At 43.7% G+C, this 23,281-nt stretch overlaps 3 protein-coding genes and 1 long non-coding RNA gene across 12 annotated transcripts in view; 2 read left to right on the top strand and 2 right to left on the bottom strand.

The window, feature by feature from the left end:
• Positions 1-34: 34 nt before the first annotated feature.
• On the bottom strand, positions 35-3,020 carry LOC124329952 (intraflagellar transport protein 56-like). Of its 2 annotated transcripts, XM_046788677.1 has the most exons (15): positions 2,939-3,020; positions 2,716-2,849; positions 2,612-2,642; positions 2,335-2,538; positions 2,061-2,259; positions 1,771-1,940; positions 1,547-1,699; positions 1,344-1,454; positions 1,211-1,286; positions 1,066-1,112; positions 928-1,002; positions 752-860; positions 602-673; positions 353-521; positions 35-271 (listed from the first exon to the last, which is right to left on the bottom strand). In XM_046788677.1, exons 1-15 carry the CDS (start codon positions 2,939-2,941, stop codon positions 160-162), a joined length of 1,665 nt encoding a protein of 554 aa, XP_046644633.1. In that variant the 5' UTR covers positions 2,942-3,020; the 3' UTR covers positions 35-159. The 2 variants fall into 2 exon arrangements, with proteins under 2 accessions (XP_046644633.1, XP_046644634.1); XM_046788678.1 differs by lacking the exon at positions 2,939-3,020 and having other exon boundaries at positions 2,716-2,870.
• On the top strand, positions 2,880-3,726 carry LOC124329994. The gene is made up of 3 exons (XR_006916831.1): positions 2,880-2,894; positions 2,967-3,586; positions 3,685-3,726. It is a non-coding gene; the product is annotated as an uncharacterized LOC124329994 (long non-coding RNA).
• A 988-nt stretch (positions 3,727-4,714) lies between these two features.
• Positions 4,715-5,763, bottom strand: LOC124329978 (calcium load-activated calcium channel-like). The gene is made up of 5 exons (XM_046788679.1): positions 5,550-5,763; positions 5,405-5,482; positions 5,169-5,343; positions 4,970-5,092; positions 4,715-4,911 (listed from the first exon to the last, which is right to left on the bottom strand). The coding sequence occupies exons 1-5, from the start codon at positions 5,608-5,610 to the stop codon at positions 4,797-4,799; spliced, it is 552 nt and encodes a 183-aa protein (XP_046644635.1). The 5' UTR covers positions 5,611-5,763; the 3' UTR covers positions 4,715-4,796.
• Positions 5,764-5,846: 83 nt separating this feature from the next.
• Positions 5,847-23,281, top strand: part of LOC124329865 (oxidation resistance protein 1-like) — a 28,726-nt gene continuing 11,291 nt past the window's right edge. For 3 of the 8 annotated variants that reach the window (XM_046788672.1, XM_046788669.1, XM_046788671.1), the window contains exons 1-3: positions 14,722-16,114; positions 21,214-21,317; positions 22,623-22,834. In XM_046788672.1, coding sequence (XP_046644628.1) covers positions 15,015-16,114; positions 21,214-21,317; positions 22,623-22,834 — 1,416 coding nt within the window. In that variant the 5' untranslated portion in view covers positions 14,722-15,014. Of the gene's footprint in view, positions 5,985-8,468; positions 8,660-8,927; positions 9,203-12,368; positions 12,937-14,720; positions 16,115-21,213; positions 21,318-22,622; positions 22,835-23,281 lie in introns of those variants that run through there. The other 5 variants (XM_046788676.1, XM_046788674.1, XM_046788675.1 and 2 more) reach the window with 4 other exon arrangements.

Below are 23,281 nucleotides of genomic sequence, written 5' to 3'. Positions count from 1 at the left end.
AATAATAATAGTGAACAACTGCGACATACAAGTTTGAAATGTCTATATTATCTTTTATAACTAACTTCACATTTGTTTGGTACAGTGCACATTGAAAATTCAAAGCTCCGAGCTAAAGAAAAGAGATGGCCGGACATCGATATTTTTCTAACGAAATTGCTACATTTTCATACGATTTTCTTTTGCCCAGGTATTGATTACCCTTAATATGTGATCCATTTGAGGATCGGGGGATCCTCGCATCAAATTTACGACTTCACTTAACGCCTCCCTGCATGTAAGATTATATTTTTTTGTTAGTGATCCTTTTTTTTTAACATAAATTTCTGAAATTTTAGTAGGGCACCGGCACCTGTGTTCTCGACCCGCCAAAACCATTTGAAGTAAACCAACACATGCACCGCGTTTTGCTGCAGCGTGTTCCGGGTTCGGATCATATTTATCCAGTACATCGAAGGCTTTCGAAGCAATGTAAAATTGTCCGGTACGGTAGCAATCATTAGCCAATAAATGGAGAATTCCTGAAGTTCAATAAATTAAGTCATTTTGTCGATTGTGTTTTTTTTTTTTTTAAATATCGATTCGCAGATTTTTTACTAACCCAAAGATTCTGCGGATGTCTCCATTCGAGAATATATTTCCCAGGCCTGCACAGCTTTGCGATTCATCACCACTAACAAATGCAAGGTATTCTTTTAGTCAAATAACTTTATCTGATAGTCCTCCAAGGGTGTGTTGTAGCTATACGTACAGCATCGTGTTAAACATTCAATATAATTGTATTCGCTGCGATATTTTGCGCTCTGAATAGTTACGAGTTCCTCTTCAGCTTCCTTGTAATGTCCTAATATTGTTTGCACCTGCAAAAAGAAAGCTAATGGATCTCTGAAAACGTATAACGTCGAAAGTAAAAGAACTAAAACGAACCTGAGCTAGATTGAATTTGAAAGTATCGTCGTTACTCAGGTATGACTTGATGGAATTGAAATAAAGCAGTACGTCCTATATGCACATATCTGCTTTGGAATTATCCGCCTATAAATTAGTTTATTTTTTTATCCATACCTCATACTGACGCTGCAAGAAAAACGCCGAAGCGACACACTGGCGTCCTGTTCAAATTAATTAATTGTTCAATCCATTACTTGGAAACTTTGTAATTAGCCAAGAAATTAATACGTCGATTAATTGTTTTACTTTTTTTATTTACCTGGAATTGTGTCGCATTCGCTCGAGCTACCTCCGACCAGATGCAGATATTGGATGGCTGTATCCAAGTATTCTTTCTATGACAAGCACAAAAATGTAAGGACAAAATCGCTCCCCAAATTTCTGATTTTTACGTTATTAGTTTCTTGTCCAATTAGAGCATAAACGATTCCCTTAAGAATATATTCAGCTGGCAAACTGGGATTGACATCTTGCATTAAATCGAAGGCCTCTTTTGTTTCGTCCTTTCAGTAGGAAAAGTTTTTAAAAAAATTTCGCGATAAAAAAAATCGACTTAAATCATTTAGCATTTATGAGTATTGCTTGCAAAATTTACTTGGCGTAGGTAGTAGATAATTAAGTTGAGTTTAGCTTCCGGAATCACACCGACCAACGGCGGCAACACTTGTAACGCACCATCTCCATTTCGAAAGATGACGAGATTGTGATTCAATAAATCTTTTCCGAATGGGCAATTGACTTGAGATTCCTTTGGTAATAATATAGGAATTTAATCAAAGCAGAGTTCGAGTAATTGAATTTTTTAAAATCAACAATTACCAGTAGCGATCGAATTTCAATTTCGGCGCTACGGCCGTTGTAAAGGCGGTAAATGTTGCATGCTTTTAAATTAAGCGCAATCAGTGAATCTGGGATCTTTTGCAGATACACCGACAGAACTTCTTGGGAAACGTCGTAGAAATCCAGTTTGTAGTAGCATAAAGCAATATCTTCGCACCAATTATACAATTAGTATTTAAAAAAAGTTTAGCTTTCGTTCAAAATTTAATTTGTTTTAACTAGTGGCGGTTGCTTTATCGATTTTCGAATATTAAAACTGTTTGTATTACAGACGTGTAGCGCCATGAGTTCTTTGTTTTGTAAAACTAGTCGCTTGTAGATGTCAATTGCTTCTTGGTAGTGCGCGCGTAAATAATGAACAGCTGCCAAAGAAAGTTGGTCTTCAGCGACATCGCGCAATTGTCTGTGGAATTCCAACACGCTCACTTCGTCATCACTTTTGTGTGCTAAATGAAACGAAAGTCTAACCTAATTTGGTAGCGCACAACAAGTAAATATTAGCAAGACAACATCAATTTTGAATCAACTGTAAAGACTCGTTACTTGTAGAGGACATTTCGGTGCTTTCAGAACTAATTCGCGTGATTCTTGATACATTCCCAAGTAAAAATAGCAGCAAGCGGCGTAAAGCGAATTATTCGTGGACTCGTACTGCAGAAGGGCTTGCTTATAGTTTCCCCGATGAAATTCGCAGTACACCAACCACAAGTCCGTATTCGGATCAGTACTTCCATTTAACTTTTCGTACTTACATTAGAAGATTTGCGAGCAAACAATTAATTAAGGACTAACAAACACAGCAAAGAATTGTCCAAGTTACCTCTAAAAGAGTAATAGCTCCCTGGAAATCGCTACAAATCAAAATGTGCAAGATGAAAATAAACCGAGATGATTAACACATTATTGAAAGGGAATTTTCTTTACCGATTCTCGATGAATTTGATAACGGAAGGCACTTCTTGAGGCGCCGAAGCCATTTTTTGAATCTTGGTAATTTCGTTTAAATTCACCATTGCCTGACTATTGCTATTAATCACTGGTTTCGTCCGGGACAATAACTGGAAGAAAAATCACCAGGAGTTTCATATTTTTGAAAGAAAAAAGTAAAGTTCAATTGTTCGTAACATTTGATCTTTGTAATACTTACCATTTTTCTTCTAAATTTTTTTTTATAGACGGTCAAAGTCTAGTTCTAACCGGACACGTTTTTGTTGTGAGTGCGTTTAAACCAATGAGTTGAAAAGCGGACGGTAACCATAGCAACGGTGTGTAATTCCGAGGCCAGAAAAAACAATTAACAATCGCCATCTTTTGGGCAGATTCTCGTGAATTAATCAAATACTATGTCTAGTAATAAAACATTGGGAAATTTATTTAAACAAATCTTTCATTTAATGTGAACTGAAAATAAAACCCTTTTTTATGTTCTATAATAAGTTGATTTAATCTAATATTCTGTAAATCATGACTAAAAGTATTTAACCATTGTAAAGCATTACCAGTGCTTGTAAATATAAAATAATATTAAAATGTAGCGTTAAAATTTGTTTTGACAAAAAATGACAAAATGATTCGTCCAAAGTGACACAAAAAAAAAATTTAAAAAACCAGAAAATATTATGGCCCGTAGAGGGCACGTAAGTAGCAAAATTCTGTCGATTCAACGAAGTGTCAACATCTGACAACGTCGCTGCCTTTACTAGTTCTCAGTCTTTTTCACGTTGAATTTCTTTGGAAAAGTAAGTCGTTCTCGAGTTTCTTTCCATTCATTTCATCTCTCTTCATCCTTTCTTTGGTATATTTGTTTTTCGGTCTAATGGTTTCGTATTGCTCAGTGCAATTTTAGGATAATTTTTAAGTATCTTATTAACAGTTTAAATATTCTTTTAATAGGACGCAGGACTTGTCATCAAGTCGTTTGATACCAACAACCTCCAAAATGGTATGTTACCGGGCTATTTGCCTAAGTTTTATTAGAATAGCAATGGATTGTTGTTAACAATTGGAGTCGAAGTAGATTTTAATGTTATGTTTTTTTTTTTTCAATATTTAGCCCAAACAAATCATGGAGATCAAAGACTTCCTGCTGAAGGCTCGCAGAAAGGATGCCAAGTCTGTCAAGATAAAGAAGAACGCCGAAAACACCAAATTCAAGGTCCGCTGCTCTCGATTTTTGTACACCTTGGTCATTACTGACAAAGAAAAGGCAGAGAAATTGAAGCAGTCTCTCCCTCCTGGTAAGCTAACCCTTTTCTAAATACATTTCTGCAGAATTAATGACATTATTTTATCCTGTTTACAGGTCTGCAGGTGAAGGAACTGAAGTAAATCTCATGTTTGTTGAAAGTTCAATAAATACGAGGTTGCTCACGACTATTTTGATGTGTTATTATTTTCTTTAACCCCAACTTAGTTGACTATGAAACTCAACTACAGTCAGTAATGTGCAAGCAACAGCTTGTATGTAGGTGTTCTAGGTTATGTTTTATCTGTTATAACAGGTATTATGAGGACACTAATTGTTGTAAGAAATTTTTTCCTGATGAGGTTTAGTTTAATGTTGCTTACACTATTGATTGGAAGCACATGTTACACAATGTGATCACGTTTTCATCATGATTCATATCAACAAATTGACACCAAACTTTCCTGTGCTAGTATTTGAAAATTTAATATAATGGGGAGGTCCAAAAGAAGTATTTTGAGTGGAATTGCTGCAGAGAATTTACTTCATTCACAAAATGTTTCTGACTGTAAAGCTAAATGTTTTGTAGCTCGCATGGGGTTTTACTTATTACGGTTTTGCGCTACGGACACGTTTCTTTAAATAAAGTAATTTTAAATTTGAATGTTTTAGCAAGTGGACATTTTTAATTCTCAAGGTAAATTGAACAAAATTACAACTATGATGAATGAACATATCTATTGGGGCAAAACACAAACTCACGTGTATTGTTACATTCGAGATAGGTCGATTCATTATAAATCTTTATCATATGAATCCCTCACTTGAGTGATGGAGGTTGCTGTCCAAACAAACCTCCACTTTGTTTATTTGCTGCTCTAGAAGGGGCAAAGCCTAGAAGCTTTTGAATGTTCTGTCTTATAGACATGGTGCATCTAAATTTAAAATGAACAAAATGAGAATGTATCGTGATTTAATATTTTAAATACATACAAGATGTAAAGGAAAATGAAACTACAATCGGTGTAGTCATCTCCAGATAGGTTCCTGTGTGAAAGTCCTTGCACCCATGAAATTGGAGTAAATGGTAACTTGGCAACAACTCTACCATCAAATCTGTACATAATTACATTTGTTAGAAAAAGTAAAAAATAGAATTTAAGAAGTAAACTTTTAGATAGATTTGACTTACATTGAGTTGAACATGCCTAAAAGAGCTGTAAATGCAAAACCAATTGCTAGCATTGATTTCATCTTAACTAAAGATAAATCCCGATTGTTGTTCTTTAGTTTTTCCTCTTCTCTGTCTATTTTTTTCTTTAACCCCTTGTCCAAAGTATCAGAACATGTTTCTTTGATTTTTTCAACTGAAACAATTTACACATTAGTCTTACTGATTTACTGATTATTGACAAATTTAAAAGTTACGTTTTTTGCTTTGTCTATCAATCTCTGCCTTCAACCTTTGGTATTTTTCTGTTTTGTACACTAGAAGCCAAGTAACACCTATGATAATGGAATCAATATTTTTGTTAATATGTAGCATGAGATCAAACGTATAACAAATAAATACCTTCGCCCAAGAGAGCTGTGAAAACTGATATTCCTACAATTAAAAGCGTATCGGCCCACATTTTGATAGAAGTTACGAAATGAAAATTTTAGTTCTCTAGTTCTCAAGAACGATACGTTTCCAGAACCTTATCCAGTCGTATTGTTAATTAGATTTGTCAGTTGTCAGATGCCGGCGTTAAGGTTCACAAAATGGATTAACTAGCAGTCGATGTTGTTTCACACGGAGTAAGCCATCTAGCGGATTTTGTACCGCACGAGGAGTAACGACCCCACTATACTGACAGCAGCAGACAGTTAAAAATAAGAAATTCCATGGCATAAATTTGGGAGACCAATTATTTAGTCTAGAATTTGTTTGATATTATCCTAGTAAGCTGTGATTATTGTTTTGCTGAAAATCTGTTTCAAAATCAACCCTCCAATCCATTTCCAGGTTCGTTTGTTTATTAGTTTATTATGTTTGCTTTTTTAGTTTCTTTTTATGTGTTTTCATAAAAAACCGACAAATGGGACGAAAATGGAATGAAGAATGAGATGGCGTTCAACTTAGTAGCACGAGATATTCTACGCACATAGCCGAGTTTGTTTTTTTCCGGGCATGGTTACCGCGTGTTGTGCTTTACCGATCGACACAGAGAGAGAGAGAGAGAGAGAGCAACTCTGGCTTATCTTTATAGCTTGTCTCTATGTAAGTTGAGTTGTTGTTCATTATCAGGCAACCCCACACTTGGCCGGAGGACAATCTAGATAGGAAATGATCCCGTTGCTGCAGTGACTTGTGTGTGATGGCGTAGTCAAGGGAATTATTCTTAACCAGACAAGCTGCTGTGTGTACAGCAATGACATGTGGAGAGAGTACATCACTCTGTGAAAAATGAAGGATCATTGTGTTCAGAATCCACAAAAGAATTCCCCTACATATTCATCCAGTTTGGCGAAGCCCTAGTATTGTTTGTCACAGCCTATCTGTTGGCTGTAAAACCAAATCCCCACCCATCCACCCCCTCAGCTCAAGTAATAAGTCGAAGAGTTTTTCTTTTCTTTTTTGGTGTATCTAGAAAATAAGTTTTGTTTTCCCACCCAAAAGAGGATATAGACCAACACATTTTTTCATTTCCTAGCCGACTGCTGGCGGGTCCACTTGACAGTTGTATCACATTTGATGCTCTCCTCTCAACTGGGGAGTAGCATCTCGTTACATTCGTCTCCTACACACACACACACACAAGTCTAATGTAGCGACTCGGTGAGTCGAGCTCACAGTTCTCTATTCGGAATTGGGCCCCCTTCCAGTCCAGTCCACTCAATTCGCCTGCTCGCGTTGCACTTCAATTTATATGTATCGACCCTTGTGTCGAATCGTGCCATCGATCTCTCCCCATCCGTGACTAGACTCTCCCTGGCGATTTAATCAACTTCGTCATTTGGTATTGGTAGTATTGCCACAATGGCCCACACACTTATATGGCCGTAGCGTTGGTGGGTGGGGGGAGGCGATCTCTCTGGCCGCTGTTCAAATATTGATTACTTATATCCCATTTCCACTCCAGCGAAAACTAGTGTCCAGCAAATTGCATACGAGATGCGACCAATAAAATGGCCATAGAATTATTGACAGAAAAAAGGAAAAACTGCCACTGCGTACTAGTCTCCAGATATAAATGTCGCATTCCTTGTTGACTTAACTGGAACACGATTGTTGTACTGTCCAACATACTTGGCTTAAATGTGACTCTGCGCGCGCGCACACACTCGCATCCGGCTTGATGGGTTGCCGTCTCCACTCATATTGTTGCGTTTGTATTTGGTGTCCAGCACTCTGTCCATCCAACGTAGCGACGATACGTATTTAAGCAAAACGGGCTTGTGTTTCACTCGGCTGAATCAATCAAGCCATCATTTATCATTCAAAACTTGTCCGTTTCTTTTCGTAAATGACGGGCGGGTTGGAAAAGAAGACAAGAGAGGAAATGGCCAAACATGCTGGTAAAGACATTGTCGTATTCCAGCTGCGTCGTTGAGACCAGGAGCAGAAAGAGAGATAGTGGGTCATCGGGATTGGGTTCCCGACCGTTGCCAACGATCAATACCTTTCAGAGACCCCCCCTCTTCTTCTTCTTCTTTTTCTTCTTTCTCTACTAAAGGCTCACACACACACCCACAGAGACACACTGGAGCGTGTCGATCAACGCCCTGTTGACGTTCCAACGTGAAAGACGAAGAGAGAATCATCATCTCAACATTGTCGAGTTTGGCTCCAGTCTCTTTCAGACCGGGGGGGGGGGGGGGGGTTTAATTGGCAATGATGATGATGCGAGGAGGCTGTTTTTCCTTTGTAGTTTGTCGGAATAATGAGAACCTTCTGGGCCAGAGAGTCGGGATCCTTTTTATTTTTTTTTTAAAAAAAGCTCATTATTTGATACAACAGATATCCCGCGAGTTTTTCCTTTTCTTCTAGGTGGGGAAGGAATATCATTGATTACCATCGATGTCGCCGTCGTTGTTTGTTGATCCGCGTTTGTTTGTTTGTTTTGTTTGCTGGTGTGTTTGTTGTGATGGTGCGTGACCTCCTCCCTTGACAGGTTCTGGGTGGGAGATAGTCGAAAGGAGGAGTGTAAGCCGGAGCTGAGGATTCCCGCTCGCTGTCGTGCGTCTCCCGACATTGGCTGTCTATAGTGGAGGCCTCCCCACGTCTCTGTGTGTGTGTGTGTATGCCGGGCAAACTGGTGCGGCGGATGAAGAAGAATGAAGACGACCAAGACGGGAGCGGGAGAAGGAGGAGTAAGCTGCTGGAAGAGGGCGGGTGCAGGTGATGCGCAAGCGTTGTCCAGCAGCTCCCGCGGAAGTTGCATTCTCGCACGCTAGACGAATAAAATCCCCAAGGCGGATGTCAACATCGTACCTGTACTCTCCTGGAAGCCAACGTCGTCGGGCTGCCATTTTTTTTTTCCATTTCGGGAGCGCCCGATATTATTCGGCTCGTCTCATTTTAGTTAAGTTGTTTCCGAGTTTTGTCCGGCGGCCCACACATCACCACCACCAGTCGGGGGACGGATAAAAAGACAGTTCCGCTGGAGCTACATTTATTGTTTCCGGCCGTGCCGAAAGGTATGATTGGGCGTTGTGCGCCGGAAGGAAAAAATCTTGTTCCGTCCGTCGTTATTGTTTCGTTGATTCGGTTGTTCTATTTTTTTTTTCGGTTGTTGTTGTGCGTGAGGATTGGAGATCTGGCCGTTGTGATCCATCGACGGATTTTTGGACACGGAATTCGGGTCTTATTCAATCAGTTGTTGTTGTTGTTGTTGTTGCAGCCGTTTTTTTTTTATATGTTTGGGGTAATTTGTTTTTCGTTATTCATTTTTGTGCTTTGATGTAGAGAGCGTGACAGCCGGATCGAATGGGTATTCCAAGTCGGTTGGAGGCGAGCGGAAGAAACGAGGTGTAAGGAGCCAGGAGGCGGCGGAGGTGTCGGCAAACGAGAGCGGTCGTCTCTCCTTTGGTGGGTGGCCCAGCGCACAGCTCACACACACCCACACACACACAAAAGAGATCGGCAGTCGTCAACATGACGTCATCCGATCATGGATTGACTGGACCTCAACGCCAACGATCCATCAAAGATAGACTCAAGGATGGCCTCTCTTCTTGGCAGTAAGTCGACTACAATTCCTCGTCTCTTTTTGCGCCATTATTCTCCCCGTCCTCCTCCTCCTCCCTCTTCCACCATCTTGTCTATTGAAATGAAGACAAGTGAAATCATCTGCATTTCATCAAAAACTTGGGCCATATTGACGGGGGGAGATGTGTGTGCGGTGATGTGCTGCTGCTTCATCCAGGCAACCCCCCTCCTACCCCCCTCCTTGCCTCCTCCTCCTTCTCTCTGGAGGTATATACATAATATGCACGCCAGTGTGTTGCGCGCGTGCGGATTCGAATCGATACTCGTCGGATAGAAATTCGACACACGCACAGCTGCAAGAGAAGAAAGATGATGACTAATGAAGATTATTCAAGAACATGTTTGTCTCCCCCCCTCCCTCTTGTTCTTGTTCTTCTTTCGGTGTGTTTGTGTGTCGTCGTCGGAAAGAATTCCGCCCGTAGTTGGACATTTCTTCTTCTTTTATTCCCGACCATCACTCGCTGTCGTGAAAGGAAAAAGTTTTTGTTTAATGGATTGGTTCTTTCTTTGGAGGGGTTGTGTCCTCGTGAAATGCGATGGATTATCAACCGGGAGGACGGAAAAAGTATTCCGCTTTTATCGGATGGGTGCTGGGATGGGATGCTTCAATTGATTTCTTGTTTAAGGCAATTTTCAGAGCTCATACCTCCTTTCCTTTTTTTGGCCCGTATCTATTGAAGGCTAATCGGGTGTACACCAGTCGCACAGAGTGTATAACTTCTTTATTTATTTTCGTAAAGAAGCTAACGCGCCGGAACTGGCACGTAGACGTCTGCTTGTTCGCTTCATCCATCAGCGCACGGCAAACCCAAGTTTTTCTCTCTTCCTTTCACATCCGCTTCTTCTTCTTCTTCTTTTCTTCCTCCGCCAACCGTTCCGTTTTTCTTCTTCTCCTCCTTGTAGACGAGAGAGGGGGGGGGAAAGAAGTTTTTTTTTATTATTTTGATTATTATTTTCACGTTCAGATGGGGGAAGCGTAGTAAGGTTGTTTTTTTTTATATCCAGCGTATAAGAGTTTAGTCCTGCCGGATCTTGCTTCTATTATTATTATTATTACGATTATTATTATTTTTTTATTTTTTTTTTTTTACAAATAGTTTTTGGCTTCCGTCGACATCTTTCTCGGATGTATCGATCGACTTGCATCCAATCTAGGCACAGCGTTTTTTTTGTTGTTGTTGTTGTTGATGTTGTTGTCGGAGGATCTTTCGCTCTCCTCTCAGCAGCTGATAGAGAGAGAGAGACTCAGCACACCTCGCCAGCCCCGTCAGATGCAGTCAAGTTTTCCACGCTGTCGGCTAAATGGATGAGGGAAACTTTCCATTTTCTCTCTCACCCCCGTCGTCTTCTTCTTCTTCTTTTTCCTGTCAAGTTTGATTTTTAAGGATTCAAAACTTGCAGCCAAGATTTTTTTTCTTCTATAGAACCCCCCCTTCTTCTTCTCCTTAGTACTAGTACGCACCAACTGGGGTTGTTTGTGAGTAGTATTGAACTTGCCTTGTCGCCGGTGGTGGTAAGGAGAGCCTCGATTTTTCGCTGATGGCTCTTTAACCTCCACAGGCACTTCGTGTGTGAAATAGAAAGGGATCGATGAGCTTGTGTGTGTTCGGGGCGGCCGCCTGCGGTTTCCCTAGTGCCAACGCTCGCTCTTAGTGCTTCGCCTAGTCTAGTACTTGTACGACGACTAACATGGATTCCCGTTTTCAAGTGTACACCAGTCTCAGCAAACGGGTGAGGGGGGGGGGAGTCGCAGGCAAAGAGCTTTTTTGAGTTGCACCGACATTGATTGCTCCTGATGAGACACACACGGTGGTTTCTTTCGATTACATTTGGCTTTAACTCTGATTCTCGCACCGATAGCCCAACATTCGATAATGAGGAATCGTGTCTTATCTTCTTCTTCTTTCTTCTCAAATTGAATCACGCAAGAGAACACACTCACACGCAACCGCATTCTAAAAATAAACCTTTCCCATCGCCAAAAGGGGGATTTGCATAATGTCGAAGTTGATAATTTGGTGTGGTAGAATAGGGCCGGCACCAGGTCCCTGGCACCCGTTATTTTTCCATTTTTTTTTTAACGTCTACGCCAAGCAGTTAACGTGAATAAAACCAGCGAAAAAGAGAAAGTAGACTATGTTATATTATAAATAAACTTGGCCTGACTGACTGAATCTGAAAGAAATAAATAAGTAAAAAAGTGAACGCCGAGGATCGATCGATGCGCGTAGAAGTTGTGGCTAACGGGACTATATAAAAAAAAAAGCCCAGCCAGAAAACGGGAGTGAGAGGAGGGGGAGACCAATGTTAGTGAGCCATCAATAAATTCAGTATATACACGCTGGGATGCATTTGAATAGATCAAGTCTTAGTTTCCTATCCGCCGGAATGGGATCTTGCGGGTCATGAGAGGAGGAAAGGAAGAGAAAAAAAATGGCGTGCTCCGAGCTGCGTCTATATGCTAATCATTTCGGGAGTCGGGAGGTATAAGAAGGAAAAAAAAAAAGGAAAGAAATAACAATCGGATGGATGCACGCAAGTGTCCCAGCAGGATCAGCTCGACACACCTGCGTGTCTATACATCTCTCGTTCCAGTGGTGGGTCCGGAAGTAGTACTATATAGAGCATCGTTTTGGTTGGGTTATTATCAACTGCGTGATTTACACACGCCAAATAAAAAAAAAGTTGCATCAATTTTGTGTGTTTTTTTTTTTTAGACATTGGACACTGGAGTGACGACAAAAAATTATGTCCAATGTCGAAAGTTTCCATTTTGATCCGGGGCACACACAACGATGCAATGCCTAAAGCGATCTAGAAATATTAGATCTCAACAACTTGTTTCTTGTTTGAACGGTGGTGACGTGATGCGCCGTTGGCGCAATCGACCCAAAACTCGACGTCACACACACACACGTACACGAAATAAAAACGAAAAATACAAAACCGGCCTTTTGGACCTTTGAGGCTCTCGCAGTGTTGCCCTCAATTGCGTTATGTGCAGCTCGCTCTCTCTCTTTCTCCCTTCGTTGGAAACACAAAACGAACGAAAAATGTGAGAGAGAGGGAGAGAGAGAGATAACGGTGGCTGGCTGGTGGCCCCTGTGATGAAACAGCGTTTTTACACGGCGATATCTCCGACTAGTCTTTCGACAATTGTTTCACTGAACGCTCCGTCTGTTTCTACGCTCTCTGCTCTGGATATTTTGATTTGGTTTTTGATTTGATTTGGTTTCGTCGGTATGGCTTCGAACGGCAGTTTCACCAAAACGGCCAAGAAGGACAAGTACCTGAAAATACCCAAAACGTTGAGGGAAGGATGGGCCGACGTGACCCGATCGACGCCGTCGTCGCCCGACAGTCGCAGGACGAGTCCATTTCGCACGGCCAACGAACTGAGTCGCTCCGTCAATTTCTTGCTCAACGTTCACGAGGTGGGCGTGGCGGACTCGCCGACGAGCGGCTCAGAGTCCGGATCGTCGCTGGATGGCCTGGAAAAGGCCGGCGAGTCTTGGGTCGCCGCCGGCGGTGCCCGCAAATCCAGCTTACAGCCCGCACCAAAACCGATTACGTCGGAAGAAATGCCCCGCAGGTCTTCCACGAGCCGATTGTTTGAATCCGGCGGCGGCCCAGGCTCCCGCCGCTCTCCTCACTCGAGCGTCGGCAACCTCCTGACGGCCGTTTTGGCTAAAACCCTGCGCAAAAAGTAAGCCAACAAACAACCCGATGTAATGATTAAGTTAAACTAAATCATTTTTGATTTGATCAATTGATTATTTGTTCTGGGCCCGGCGAATTAAATGGAAGAAGGAAAAAAACAAATGGAAGGGAAGAGCCCAGCTGGACGTCTTGACGAATTCACATCCAGCTGGCCACTCTCCCACGGAGTAAAAGAGAAACTAGCGTGAGCGGGAGAGGGAAAGGGGGGGGGGGGGTTAAGACGGGGCCCCGCCAAAAAAAAAACTCTACTCTCTTATTTTATTTTTCCATCCGCATTTGTTTAAATGCTCGTGCGAGACTGGAGAGCAGCAGCAAAACGACGTTGATTTATTGACGGTTTATTTATGGCCACTCGCAACTCTCCGGTTCAAGTGACCCGACGACGGATATTTCTCCTTTAAAGAGAGAGATATCTACCAACTTAATGATGGAGATATTCTGAAATCAGGAGCCAAAAGAGATTAGGAGCGATGCGAATCGAGGAGCTGGTGAAAAAGCAACTTGAAAAAAGTATAGAAACGCGAAAAGCAGAAATCAATAGCAGCAACCAGACGCCAGCAGATGAAGAAGATTCGGTTGGTCGGTCGGAGCAAAAGCTTCCGCCTCTCTATCTCTGTGTGTGTGTGTGTGCAAGAGTTTCTTCTCGTGTGTATCTCGTCGTCGGTTATTTTCTCTCGTCTCTTCTGCTGATTTGTTTGCTTGATCAATCGACGGAGAATTCTCATCAAGATCCCAGAAAGTTAGATGAGAGACTATTCGATGTAGTATATTGCGTCTAGTCCTGGATTCTTTCTCCCTGGGCAAGTTTAGTTTTTTTTTTGTTTTTTTTTTTTCGTCTTCATTTCCTCTCGAGATGGAAGCCGATCCGTCCAAGGAAAGGAAAAACACTTTTTTTTTGGTGTGTCTTGTGCACACGCATCAAGACTTTCTACCTGTTTTTGTCTTCTTGCCCGGCCCGGGCAGCAAATGAACGATGATGTCAAAAACAAGCGGCCGACTAAACTGGATCGGAAGGATCTTTTTCTTTTTTTTTAATCCGCCCGCTTATTCTTCTTTTTTCTTCCTTTTGAATGTTGGACAGGGGCCCAGGAAAGAGTAGAAGAAGAGTGAGATTTAATTAAGCCTCTTCTGCTGCAGCCGTCGTAATGATCAGAGATTCTAATTGACAGCAGAGAGCCTCCCCCCCCCCTCTCTCTCTTTGACAGTTGCCAAGGTAACGCGATGATGATTGTCGCCCCACCAAAACGGCGATTCAGATTTCAGTTTCGTGTGTCTCCACTTTCCCGCCGCTTTAATTGAAAGGGAGAATATCCCGGCGGATGTGCAAACACACGGAATCGATCCCAGCGTCGTCAGGTGGGACGACAAATGTCGACGATAGGCGGCGACAAAATCCCCAAAAAATGGGACGGGCCGATGGATTAAGGATTTTCCCGAAAATTAAAATTAAACAATAAAATGAAATTTCAGATTTTCCATCACAACAGCAGCAGCGAACGATACACGACGTGTTGGCGTAGTGACAAAAAAAAGTTTTTTGCTCGTGACGTTCATGACGTATTCAAAAAGCGTCTTCGGCGAGGGGGGGGGGATCATCATCACGGGATCGAGGATTTTCCCTTTATCTTGATTGGATGATTATTATACGAAAAAATCTCCCCCCTTTTTTTCTTTTTTCCTTTTCTTCTTCTTCATTAGTGCGTCTTGAACACATTGTCGACGTCGTCATATGATTCAAAAAGTTGTACCATTTTTTGTCGGGGGATTAGACGTTCAATGTCCGGCCGGCCTCTGCGTCAGTCGGCCGTTTCTCGTCGTTCAAAAAAATCAAATCCAATTGAACCAGTGACTCCCTCCCTCTAGCCCAAAGTTTTCTTTCTGAATTTGTTAACAATGTCCGGATAGAATCGTAAAAGAAGAAGACGAAAAAGTTAACTTTGGTGCGTGACATAACAAATACGAGCAACTGTATGCAGAGCAGCGCGGAAGACGAGCATTTATTGGTCTGCCGGTTGCCGGAACGTTACCCCCCAAGTGAAGGGAGGGTTGGGTGAGTAGGGGGAAATGGCGTCGACGTCGACCGGAACCGGGACGATGAAACAACATCGGCGAAGGTTTTCGCTGCAAACGCCAGTCAATTTCATCAGCAAAATGGGCAGGAAGTTGAGCGTTGGCAACAACCAGCACCAGCAGCCGAGTGGTGCTGCCTCCGCTCAGCTCTCTTCTCGCTCTTCATCCGTCCCCGGAAGTCTGAACCATTTGAGTGACCCCTACGCGGCGTCGGCGGTGGCCGAGAGGCAATTACGATTGGCGGATGCAAAGAAAAAGGAGCGGGCCGGCTCCCGCAGCCGCTGGAGTAAATCCAATTCATTTTCCAGCGTCTGCGACAGCGAAGAGGAGCTCAACCGACAATTTGCCGATTTCGACACGTGTCTGAGCGGATTCGACGACGCTCCGGCCCGGCCCGTCCGCCAATCGCTGCCCGTCCCGACCATTCTCCTCCAGCCGGCCGACGATGACGACGACTCTGATTTGGGCGAGAAGAAGCCGGGCGGCCGGCAGCGATCGCGATCCGAGACGCGATCGCCGTCGCATTTCTCGCGATTTCTCAAATTCAATCGGCGACGGACGAGTCCGACCAATCATTCGCCAACGTCGCCCGGCTCCCAGTCGCTGGAATTCCCCATGCACTACGAGCGACGGGGCTCTTTCCAGTCGACGCTGGGCATCACGACGCCCATCCTCAAATGTTCACTGGAGCAACTGCCGGAAGGCGTTCAAGTTCACCACGCCACGCGAACTTGCAGCCCGTCGCCGGAACATTTCAACGGCCCGTCGCTCTCGCCGTCTGCCCTGCTCAACTACGAGCCGGACCGATTCCGATTCGACAGCAAGTCGACGGCCATCGTCCGCGATCGCTCGGCCACTTTCTCCTCCACCGACGGGATGGATCGCCGCATTCCGTCGTCGGAACTTCTTCCGCGCGGCACGGTCCAGCGGGAGCGCAGCGTTTCCTTTTCGGCCACGCAGGCGGGCGGAGGCGGCGGAAGCAGTACGTCCTCGTCGTCGAATTCTCGCACTCCGCCGGATGATCGGATGACAAAGAAACGTCGTAGTTTGAGTCATCTTTTCTGGCCGCCGTCCGCCCTGTTTGGTCGCAGCAGGTAATCATCAGATAACGTCCGAGACGGGCAAAGAAGACCCAAACAACATCAGAAATGCGCGGACACGTGCCTTTTGATTTTTTTGTTTTTTTCCTGGCCAGCTCGACCACCAACCCCACCACCCCTTTTTCTCTTTGACCTCATTGGCTGGGCCGAACCCACACACACACACAAAATCCGGGTCGCATTGGCTATGCCCGTCTCGTTCGACTGCTGGCCGCGAGACTGGACCTTTGGCCAGCGTTTGTGAATCACGTGATAACAGGTTCAAATTAGTGATTCGGGATGGGCTACGCCAAGACGCGACTCGTCTTCTTAATCTCTTTTCTTATTTATTTTTTGTCTTTCCCTTATTTTTTGATACGACCCTCCCAAACAAAAAATCTTTTTTGGCCGTCTTTGTTTTTTAATGATGGCCGGCTCACGGTCGGGCAAAAAAACACAGTCACAATGGCCGACGACGTTGACTTTTGCCCATTATTCGGCAGGGCACACAAATTTGTGTGAGCTGTAACTATGTAAGAGAGATATATTATCGTACTGCGATAGATGATTGGGCGCAGGGAAATAATTATGAGCGCTCACATCAATAGACACAAGATGCGCTCATCAAAGTTCCTCCTTTCTTTTTCCCCGGCTAATGCCTTGTGGGGTGGGGTCAAATTGGCCCTGGCTGGAAGCTTCTTCTTCTTCTTCTATATTTGATCCAGCTGCAGGCAAAGAGTGCACACACACATTCAGCCAGCCAGCCAGCCAGCCAGCCAGAGCTGCTGTTTCCGCCTTGAGGGCGTTATATAGCCTTGGCTAGCTCCGGCAAGCACTTTTTGTCATTTTCCCTTTTTATTTTGTCTTCATTCTCTTTTTGTCAGCGCCTTTTTATTTTTTCGTTCGTTCGTTCTCTTTGATGCAATCTCTACCAACATATCTGAACCGTCCATCACCTTGCCCCCCTTTTTTTTCCTTCTTATATTCTACCACCCCCCAGTCGGGTCCAACACACACACAAGTGTGTCGCCCAGCCAATATCTTTTTTTTTTATTATTTTATTTTTTACTTTTTTCAATTTTGTTCGGTGAGATTCTCTGCGCTCTCAAAGCGAAAGGGAGTGTTGCTATCAAATTGAATTTGATCGTTTCGTGTTATGAAACCAATGAGGAAAAAGTTGCGACGAGTGATGGATCGTCGTCGTCGTCGTCGTCCCTTCGGTGGTAAACGACTTATAAAAAAAAAGAAGAGGAGGAAATAAAGCCGAAAAGATTGTCAGATAGAAAATGGTTGTGATGGGTGTTTTGTTATCGATCCGGAGTGATCCGCCCGTGTGTGTGTGTCCAGGTTGCGCGCGCGCGCGCTGGGCTGGGCTGGGCGTGTGTGTCTCTCCTTTGGAATTGGCCGAAATTGTTGCCAGTGGAATACAATCGACAATCAATGGAGAGAGAATCTCCGTTCAGAAAGGGGGAAAATAAAAAGTTTTTTAAAAAAGTAGAGAGAGAGAGAAAGGGAAAAAGAAAAGTAGGCCAAGGATTTAGGAGCCGTGGATTTACCACACTTGCTGCTATACAGCTACTCACACAGCCTCCCAAAAGACTAGCCCGGCAGCCGAGAATAAAAAGGACTTGTCTCTACAATCCAACGGGAAAAGTAGAAGAAGAAGAAGAGCGTATCGTGACTGCGTGAGTGCTGGTAATTGCGCGACGACGGTCGTCGAGAGAGGACGGACGGGCGAAAAAAAAAAGCGGACAAGGCAATTCCATTTTCGTTTAAAGATGCTACCACACACACACTGACGTGTGTGTGTGTGTGCAGTCGCTCGTTAGACCTGATCTCCTTTTGAAGACCCGACTAAACCCCCCCCCCCCTCCTCCTGGTACACAAAAGAATCGCATCACGCTCCCTCCTCCTCCATCCCTTTTTCTCGGTACCCTTAGCCCGGCCACCAACACCTGATCCGGATTAATAATCAAAATGTACGCTGTGGCTGGATCGCTGGCTGGCGTCTATTCATTTGTTGCTCTCGAGGAAAACGAAGTAGGAGCCTCGATTCATTTCCAAGCAGCAGAAGCTTCCATTTCTTTATTTGTTTGATTGTTTGCCGGCCCGGAGGAAATAACGTTTAATCCGGACCGCGTCTTTTGAATGATTGTGTCTGTGACGCAGAGAGAAAGAGAAAGAGAGAAAAGGGATGAGACTTTTTGGGTTTGATTTATATTTCCATCTGAGCTGCCAAGTTTCTACCCACTGCAAGTGATTGAATCGCCAATCCAGGAGCAACCCCCCTTCCCAAAAATCGATACTCAATGACGAATGGGGCAACACTTTTGAAAAAGAAAAAAATGGATTTCGACACGAACCAAGGGAATCCTTAACAAAAGCTCTTTTGATACAGATATTATATCTAGAAATTGATTTGCTCTGATCCACCTGGACACGATCAACTTCCTTTTGATGGGAAAAAAACTACTTCCATTCGAGAGTAGTAGTAGTAGTTGTAATATCAAAAGTTATCAACCGTTTTTTTTTATGTGCACTACTTACTACCCCCTGGTAAAAGGTTTCTTCTTGGTAAGAGAGAAATGATTGGCCGGGCATCACCGGTTCTCCTTGTGTGTGCTGGGCTGGATATTCTCTCGGATGGGCAGGCCGTTTTGTCTCTGACATCGATGTGAAAGCGATGCAGAAAAGGTCGGTCGATTCTGTCGCTCGGTTGCGGTCAGAGTGTCAGTGTGTTGCCAGCCGAAACGGCCGCCACAAAAGAAAAAAAAAGAGAAGAAGAAGAGACTATCGATTGATCTTTGATGCGCCACACTGAGCTAAAATCAGGAGCCACAAAAATAACAGGAGCCAAAGACACTGTTCGTTGCAGAGGTCAAAGGTGGAACAACCCCCCCGCCATTTCAGCTCCGCACAGTCTACACACTGTGTGTGTGTTATAGACCTCTTAACATTATTTTCTTTTTGATTCTTTGACGTGCCCTTTTTCCTTCCGGTTTTCTTCTTTCTCATCCGTGTTGTGATTTGTCGTCGGCACGAAAAATCAGACAAAAAAGAAAGAAAAAGAAGAAAAAGAAGAATTCAGTCATGTCTCTCTTTTCAATCTCCTCTCAATAAAGACAAGTTTGCTCAGCCGGGCGTCACATGTTCTTCTTCCTATCGAGTTGGTCGCCGACAAAATCTCTTCTCCGAAGAAGAGGGGGGGAAAAAATTATTTCAAAGGAGAGAGACACGGAAGAAGAAGAAGAGAAAAGAAATCTCTTGGTAGTCTTTGGCCTACGATTTGCATGTGAAGACCTTCTGATTCAAAGGGAAATGACGAAAAAAATGTAAAGAATTGAAAAAGTCAAAAAGCCACTACACACATTTCCTCTCGCCTAGCTGACTTTTGTCACTTTGTTTAGCCCAGCTACTACAACTCTTTTGCGTGTGTATATAGTTACTGGGTGGTTGTCTCTCCAAATAAGAGGTTGCCGTTCATTCTCAAGTCTTCTTCATCTTTCCCCACCAACAAAGTCACAAAATTGACGCAAGTTTTCGGGCCCAGGCCACCAAGTCTTGCGTAATAATAACGAGGCACGTCGTTATCATTTTTATAATTCATCGGGCCTGATGACGGCAAATAGTTTTCAGAGTCGACGTCAGATGGCGTCTGCGATGTTTGATTTGTTTTTGTTGAGCCGGGGCCTACTGGTACTTGACTGCTGCTGCTGCATTTCGGTGGGTGGAGTTTTGTGTGTGTGTGCTCTCTCTTGTCTATTCGACTAGCTATTGGAAAAGCGTTGTGTTCCCGGAATAACGGGATTCCTCCAGCTCTTGCACTGCGAGTCGGGACGTCTTGGCAGACGTCAGTCAAACGAAGTTGCCATGGTCTGGCCCAGCCATCTCGTCTCGATTTGTTGAAAGAAGGAAATAGCTAGAGAAAACCCAGGTCCGCCAACTACACCTCTTCTATCTCGCACGATTGATTTCTACTGATTGCCCGTTGTTGTTGTCTGTTGTTGTTGTCGTTGTTTGTTGTTGGAGAGCGACGTTGATGATGGACGCGTTGGGACCTGGCTTCCAGGCCTTTCGCTTTCAATTCTGGTGAGACGGTCCCAATTAGTGAGTTTGAGGATTGGCGTTTGTGTCAGTGTGTGTGTGTGTGTGTCTCTGTGTAGATCTTGTTAGCTAAACAAAAGGACACACACAAGACTAAGAGAGATAGTATAGCTCTATTTAACCCCCTTCTAACCGACAATGTGTGTGCGTCGTGTGTTGCTCAAGTCCCAACAACCTGGATTCCACTTGGTGAAGCTCACCAATTTGTTTCTGTCGAAAAATTCAAAAAACCAAAATTGAAATTTCTGATTCTCCAACAACAAAACCCCCATCATTGGAAAGGAATACAAGTTTTGGCCCAAGAGTTGGTCGACAGTGAATATAAGCGCGCGCGCGGTGCAGAGCCCGTCTTCCTTATCGATTTCTTGGCCCGGCCAGAGAGAGAGAGAGAGAGAGGTCGTTACATGCCGTTCTTTCTTCTTCTACTAGGAGAAGGAGAGTTCTACCTTCTTCTTCTTCTTCTTTCTATATTTTTTTGGCTTTCATTTCTTCTCTTTACCATAGATCTTTGACGTCTCAATAAGTTGGCCTCTCTGGTCGGAGCATCTTTTTTTGGGTTGCTCGCCCTCCCGGAAGTTTTTGACAGAAGAAAATGAAGAAAAGGGGAAGGAACTACTAGGAGTAGTCGTACATCTCGAGCATTGTCTTCTTCTTCTCCAACTCCCACTTGAAGTAAGAGAGAAAGAGAGAGAGATCAAGACTTGATGAAGATGAACTGCGGGATGTCATGTTTGGACAGTCTGGCCAACAAAATCTTGACACTTTTGACATCTGGGAGCTCTCCCCCCCCCCTCTTCTTTCAAGGATCCTCTGATGTTGTTCCGACTCTCTCTCTCTCTCTCGCTCTTTGTGTGTAATTCGATCAACGTCCACCATCTACTACGCCCCTTGAATATTCTTTTTCCTTTTTATATTTTTGAATTACCATGATTTGCTGTAATTATTATTGTATAAATACTCAAAGTGGTTTTCTTTTTTCTCTTTTGTGTGCGGTTTGATTGATTATTCAGGACCAAGAGCCGGAGTGTGGATCAAAGTTTGGCGGCTGCTTTCGACGTGGATGTCATTGGCGGATTGAGTCGTTTAGCCGGATCGGCTTTGGGGAGTAGCACTGGTAAATATTAACCAAACCAACAAAACAAAAATAATTCAAATTCAAATCCAACTTTTGATTGTTGATTCCGGCCGAACGAATTATACATCTTTCCAATTAAACAGGAATGGTCAATGGTGGTTATGAAAGACAAACGCCAATAATTCTATCAATAGATTAGTCTCATTGAAATCAAAGCTAGGAGCTCTTGTGGGGTGGGGTAAACCGGGAAAGTCACGTTCCATCCAGCACACACACACTCTTTTTGATTCAGGAGAGTTCATTGACCGACATGTGTGGCTGGCGCTCACAGAGTATTTATAGAATCAAAGTTGAAGGACCAATAATAAAAGAGAGGAAGTCGTTTTGTGTTGACCAACATTTTGCTTTTTGGGGGGTGGATAACGACGACGACGACGGGCCCTCGAGAAAGACGGCCATCCGACAATGGATGTGTGTGTGTGTGTCCGCTCGAGGGAAATCTCGGTGATCCTATTGAAAGGATGAAAACACTTTTCTCGGAATCCGATCCATCCGCCCGTTTCCCGATTTTCGGACCAGCTGGAGAGAGAGAAACTCGAGCGTGTTACCAATTGTTGGGTCGACGACGTCGTTCATTGTCCTCTCCGGCCCGTCATTATCGTCTTGGTCCCGACTATATTCGACTATAAGTTAAGAGCCAAACAGTCGGGATTACTTTGACCTATTGTTCTTTAATGGCCTAATGGTTCAATAGAAGAGCTCGTCCGCTCCCGATATCGCACACAAAAGACCAACGCGACTTGCGATTGCCATTTGCCAATGCACCGTTAAGTCACATGCTGGCTGCTGGCTGCTGCTGCTGCTGGGTATCTTCTCCATTCGCTTCGCTTCGTTCTCTTCTTTTTCTTTTTTCTCTCTTTATGTGTACTGGGTTCACTTGTCAAATGTCCGTTTCCCCGTAAATCGATCATCGTGTGTTATGTAAGGCTCTAATAGTAGTAGCCCCCCTCCGGACATTGAGGGAAGCCAAAATAATTTTCCAGCTCAGACAAAAAAATCAATTCATTCCCCCATTTGCTTGTTCCCTCTAGTCACTCGATAAGATGAAATCCCCAACGGCACAGTGCAGTTGTGTATTAACTGTTGTAGTGGGGTCTTCCATCAACTGGGTCGCGTACGTGTACGTAAAGATATACGTAATGCAATTCGTCGCCGTAGGGAATGACGCGATTGAGATGAATGGGTCATTTGTCTTGTTTCGCTTGGTTTTTTTTTTATTTACCGGCTAGAGAGAGTATGGATTGTTATTTATGTGTCATGTTTTGTTTTGTTGGTTTTTCACAGACAGCGGCGGAGGAGGCCGTCCCGGTAGTCCGATCGGTGAGCGACGATCAAGCGGAAGCGGTGGCAGCAATAGCCGCCTAGCGGAGGACACGCTGGCGTATACGGTGCAGAGCAACGACACGCTGACCAGTTTGGCCGCCCGTTTCGACACGACACCGTCGGAGCTGGTCGCCATCAACAAACTCCATTCTCGGCTGATTTTCCCTGGACAGGTGATTGATTTCATTCCGCCTCCTCAGTGGGATTTGGCGGGTAGAAGCCGTTGGGCTTTTAGTTCATCGAATGAAATATGGCCAGGCATCAGAGGGGAAAGGAAATTGATGAATCAATCCAGCAGGAACACATCAATTGAAAAAAATAGTGTTAAAGAAGGAGAAGAAGAAGCGTTTGCACCGAATAGAGTGGGGAGGATTCCTTTTTTATTTTTATCTTTACGGGTTTAGCGCAGTTAGGGAGTTGAGCAATAAAAGTCAAGCGTGATCAATGAACTTGAGTTAACAACTTGGGAATCCTCGAGCTCCTTCTTTCGATTAATTGCCACTTTAATAGATAGCCCAGGAGAGAGAGAGAGAAAGCAGAAAAAAGATGATGATAGAGACTAGATTAATCAAGTGGCGATTGGCTGTATATATCAGAGCATAAAAGAGATTCGTCCATTT

Source organism: Daphnia pulicaria, chromosome 1 (genome assembly GCF_021234035.1).
Source record: "Daphnia pulicaria isolate SC F1-1A chromosome 1, SC_F0-13Bv2, whole genome shotgun sequence".
NCBI classification, from domain to species: domain Eukaryota; kingdom Metazoa; phylum Arthropoda; class Branchiopoda; order Diplostraca; family Daphniidae; genus Daphnia; species Daphnia pulicaria.
This window is presented reverse-complemented; position numbering and strand designations above follow the sequence as displayed.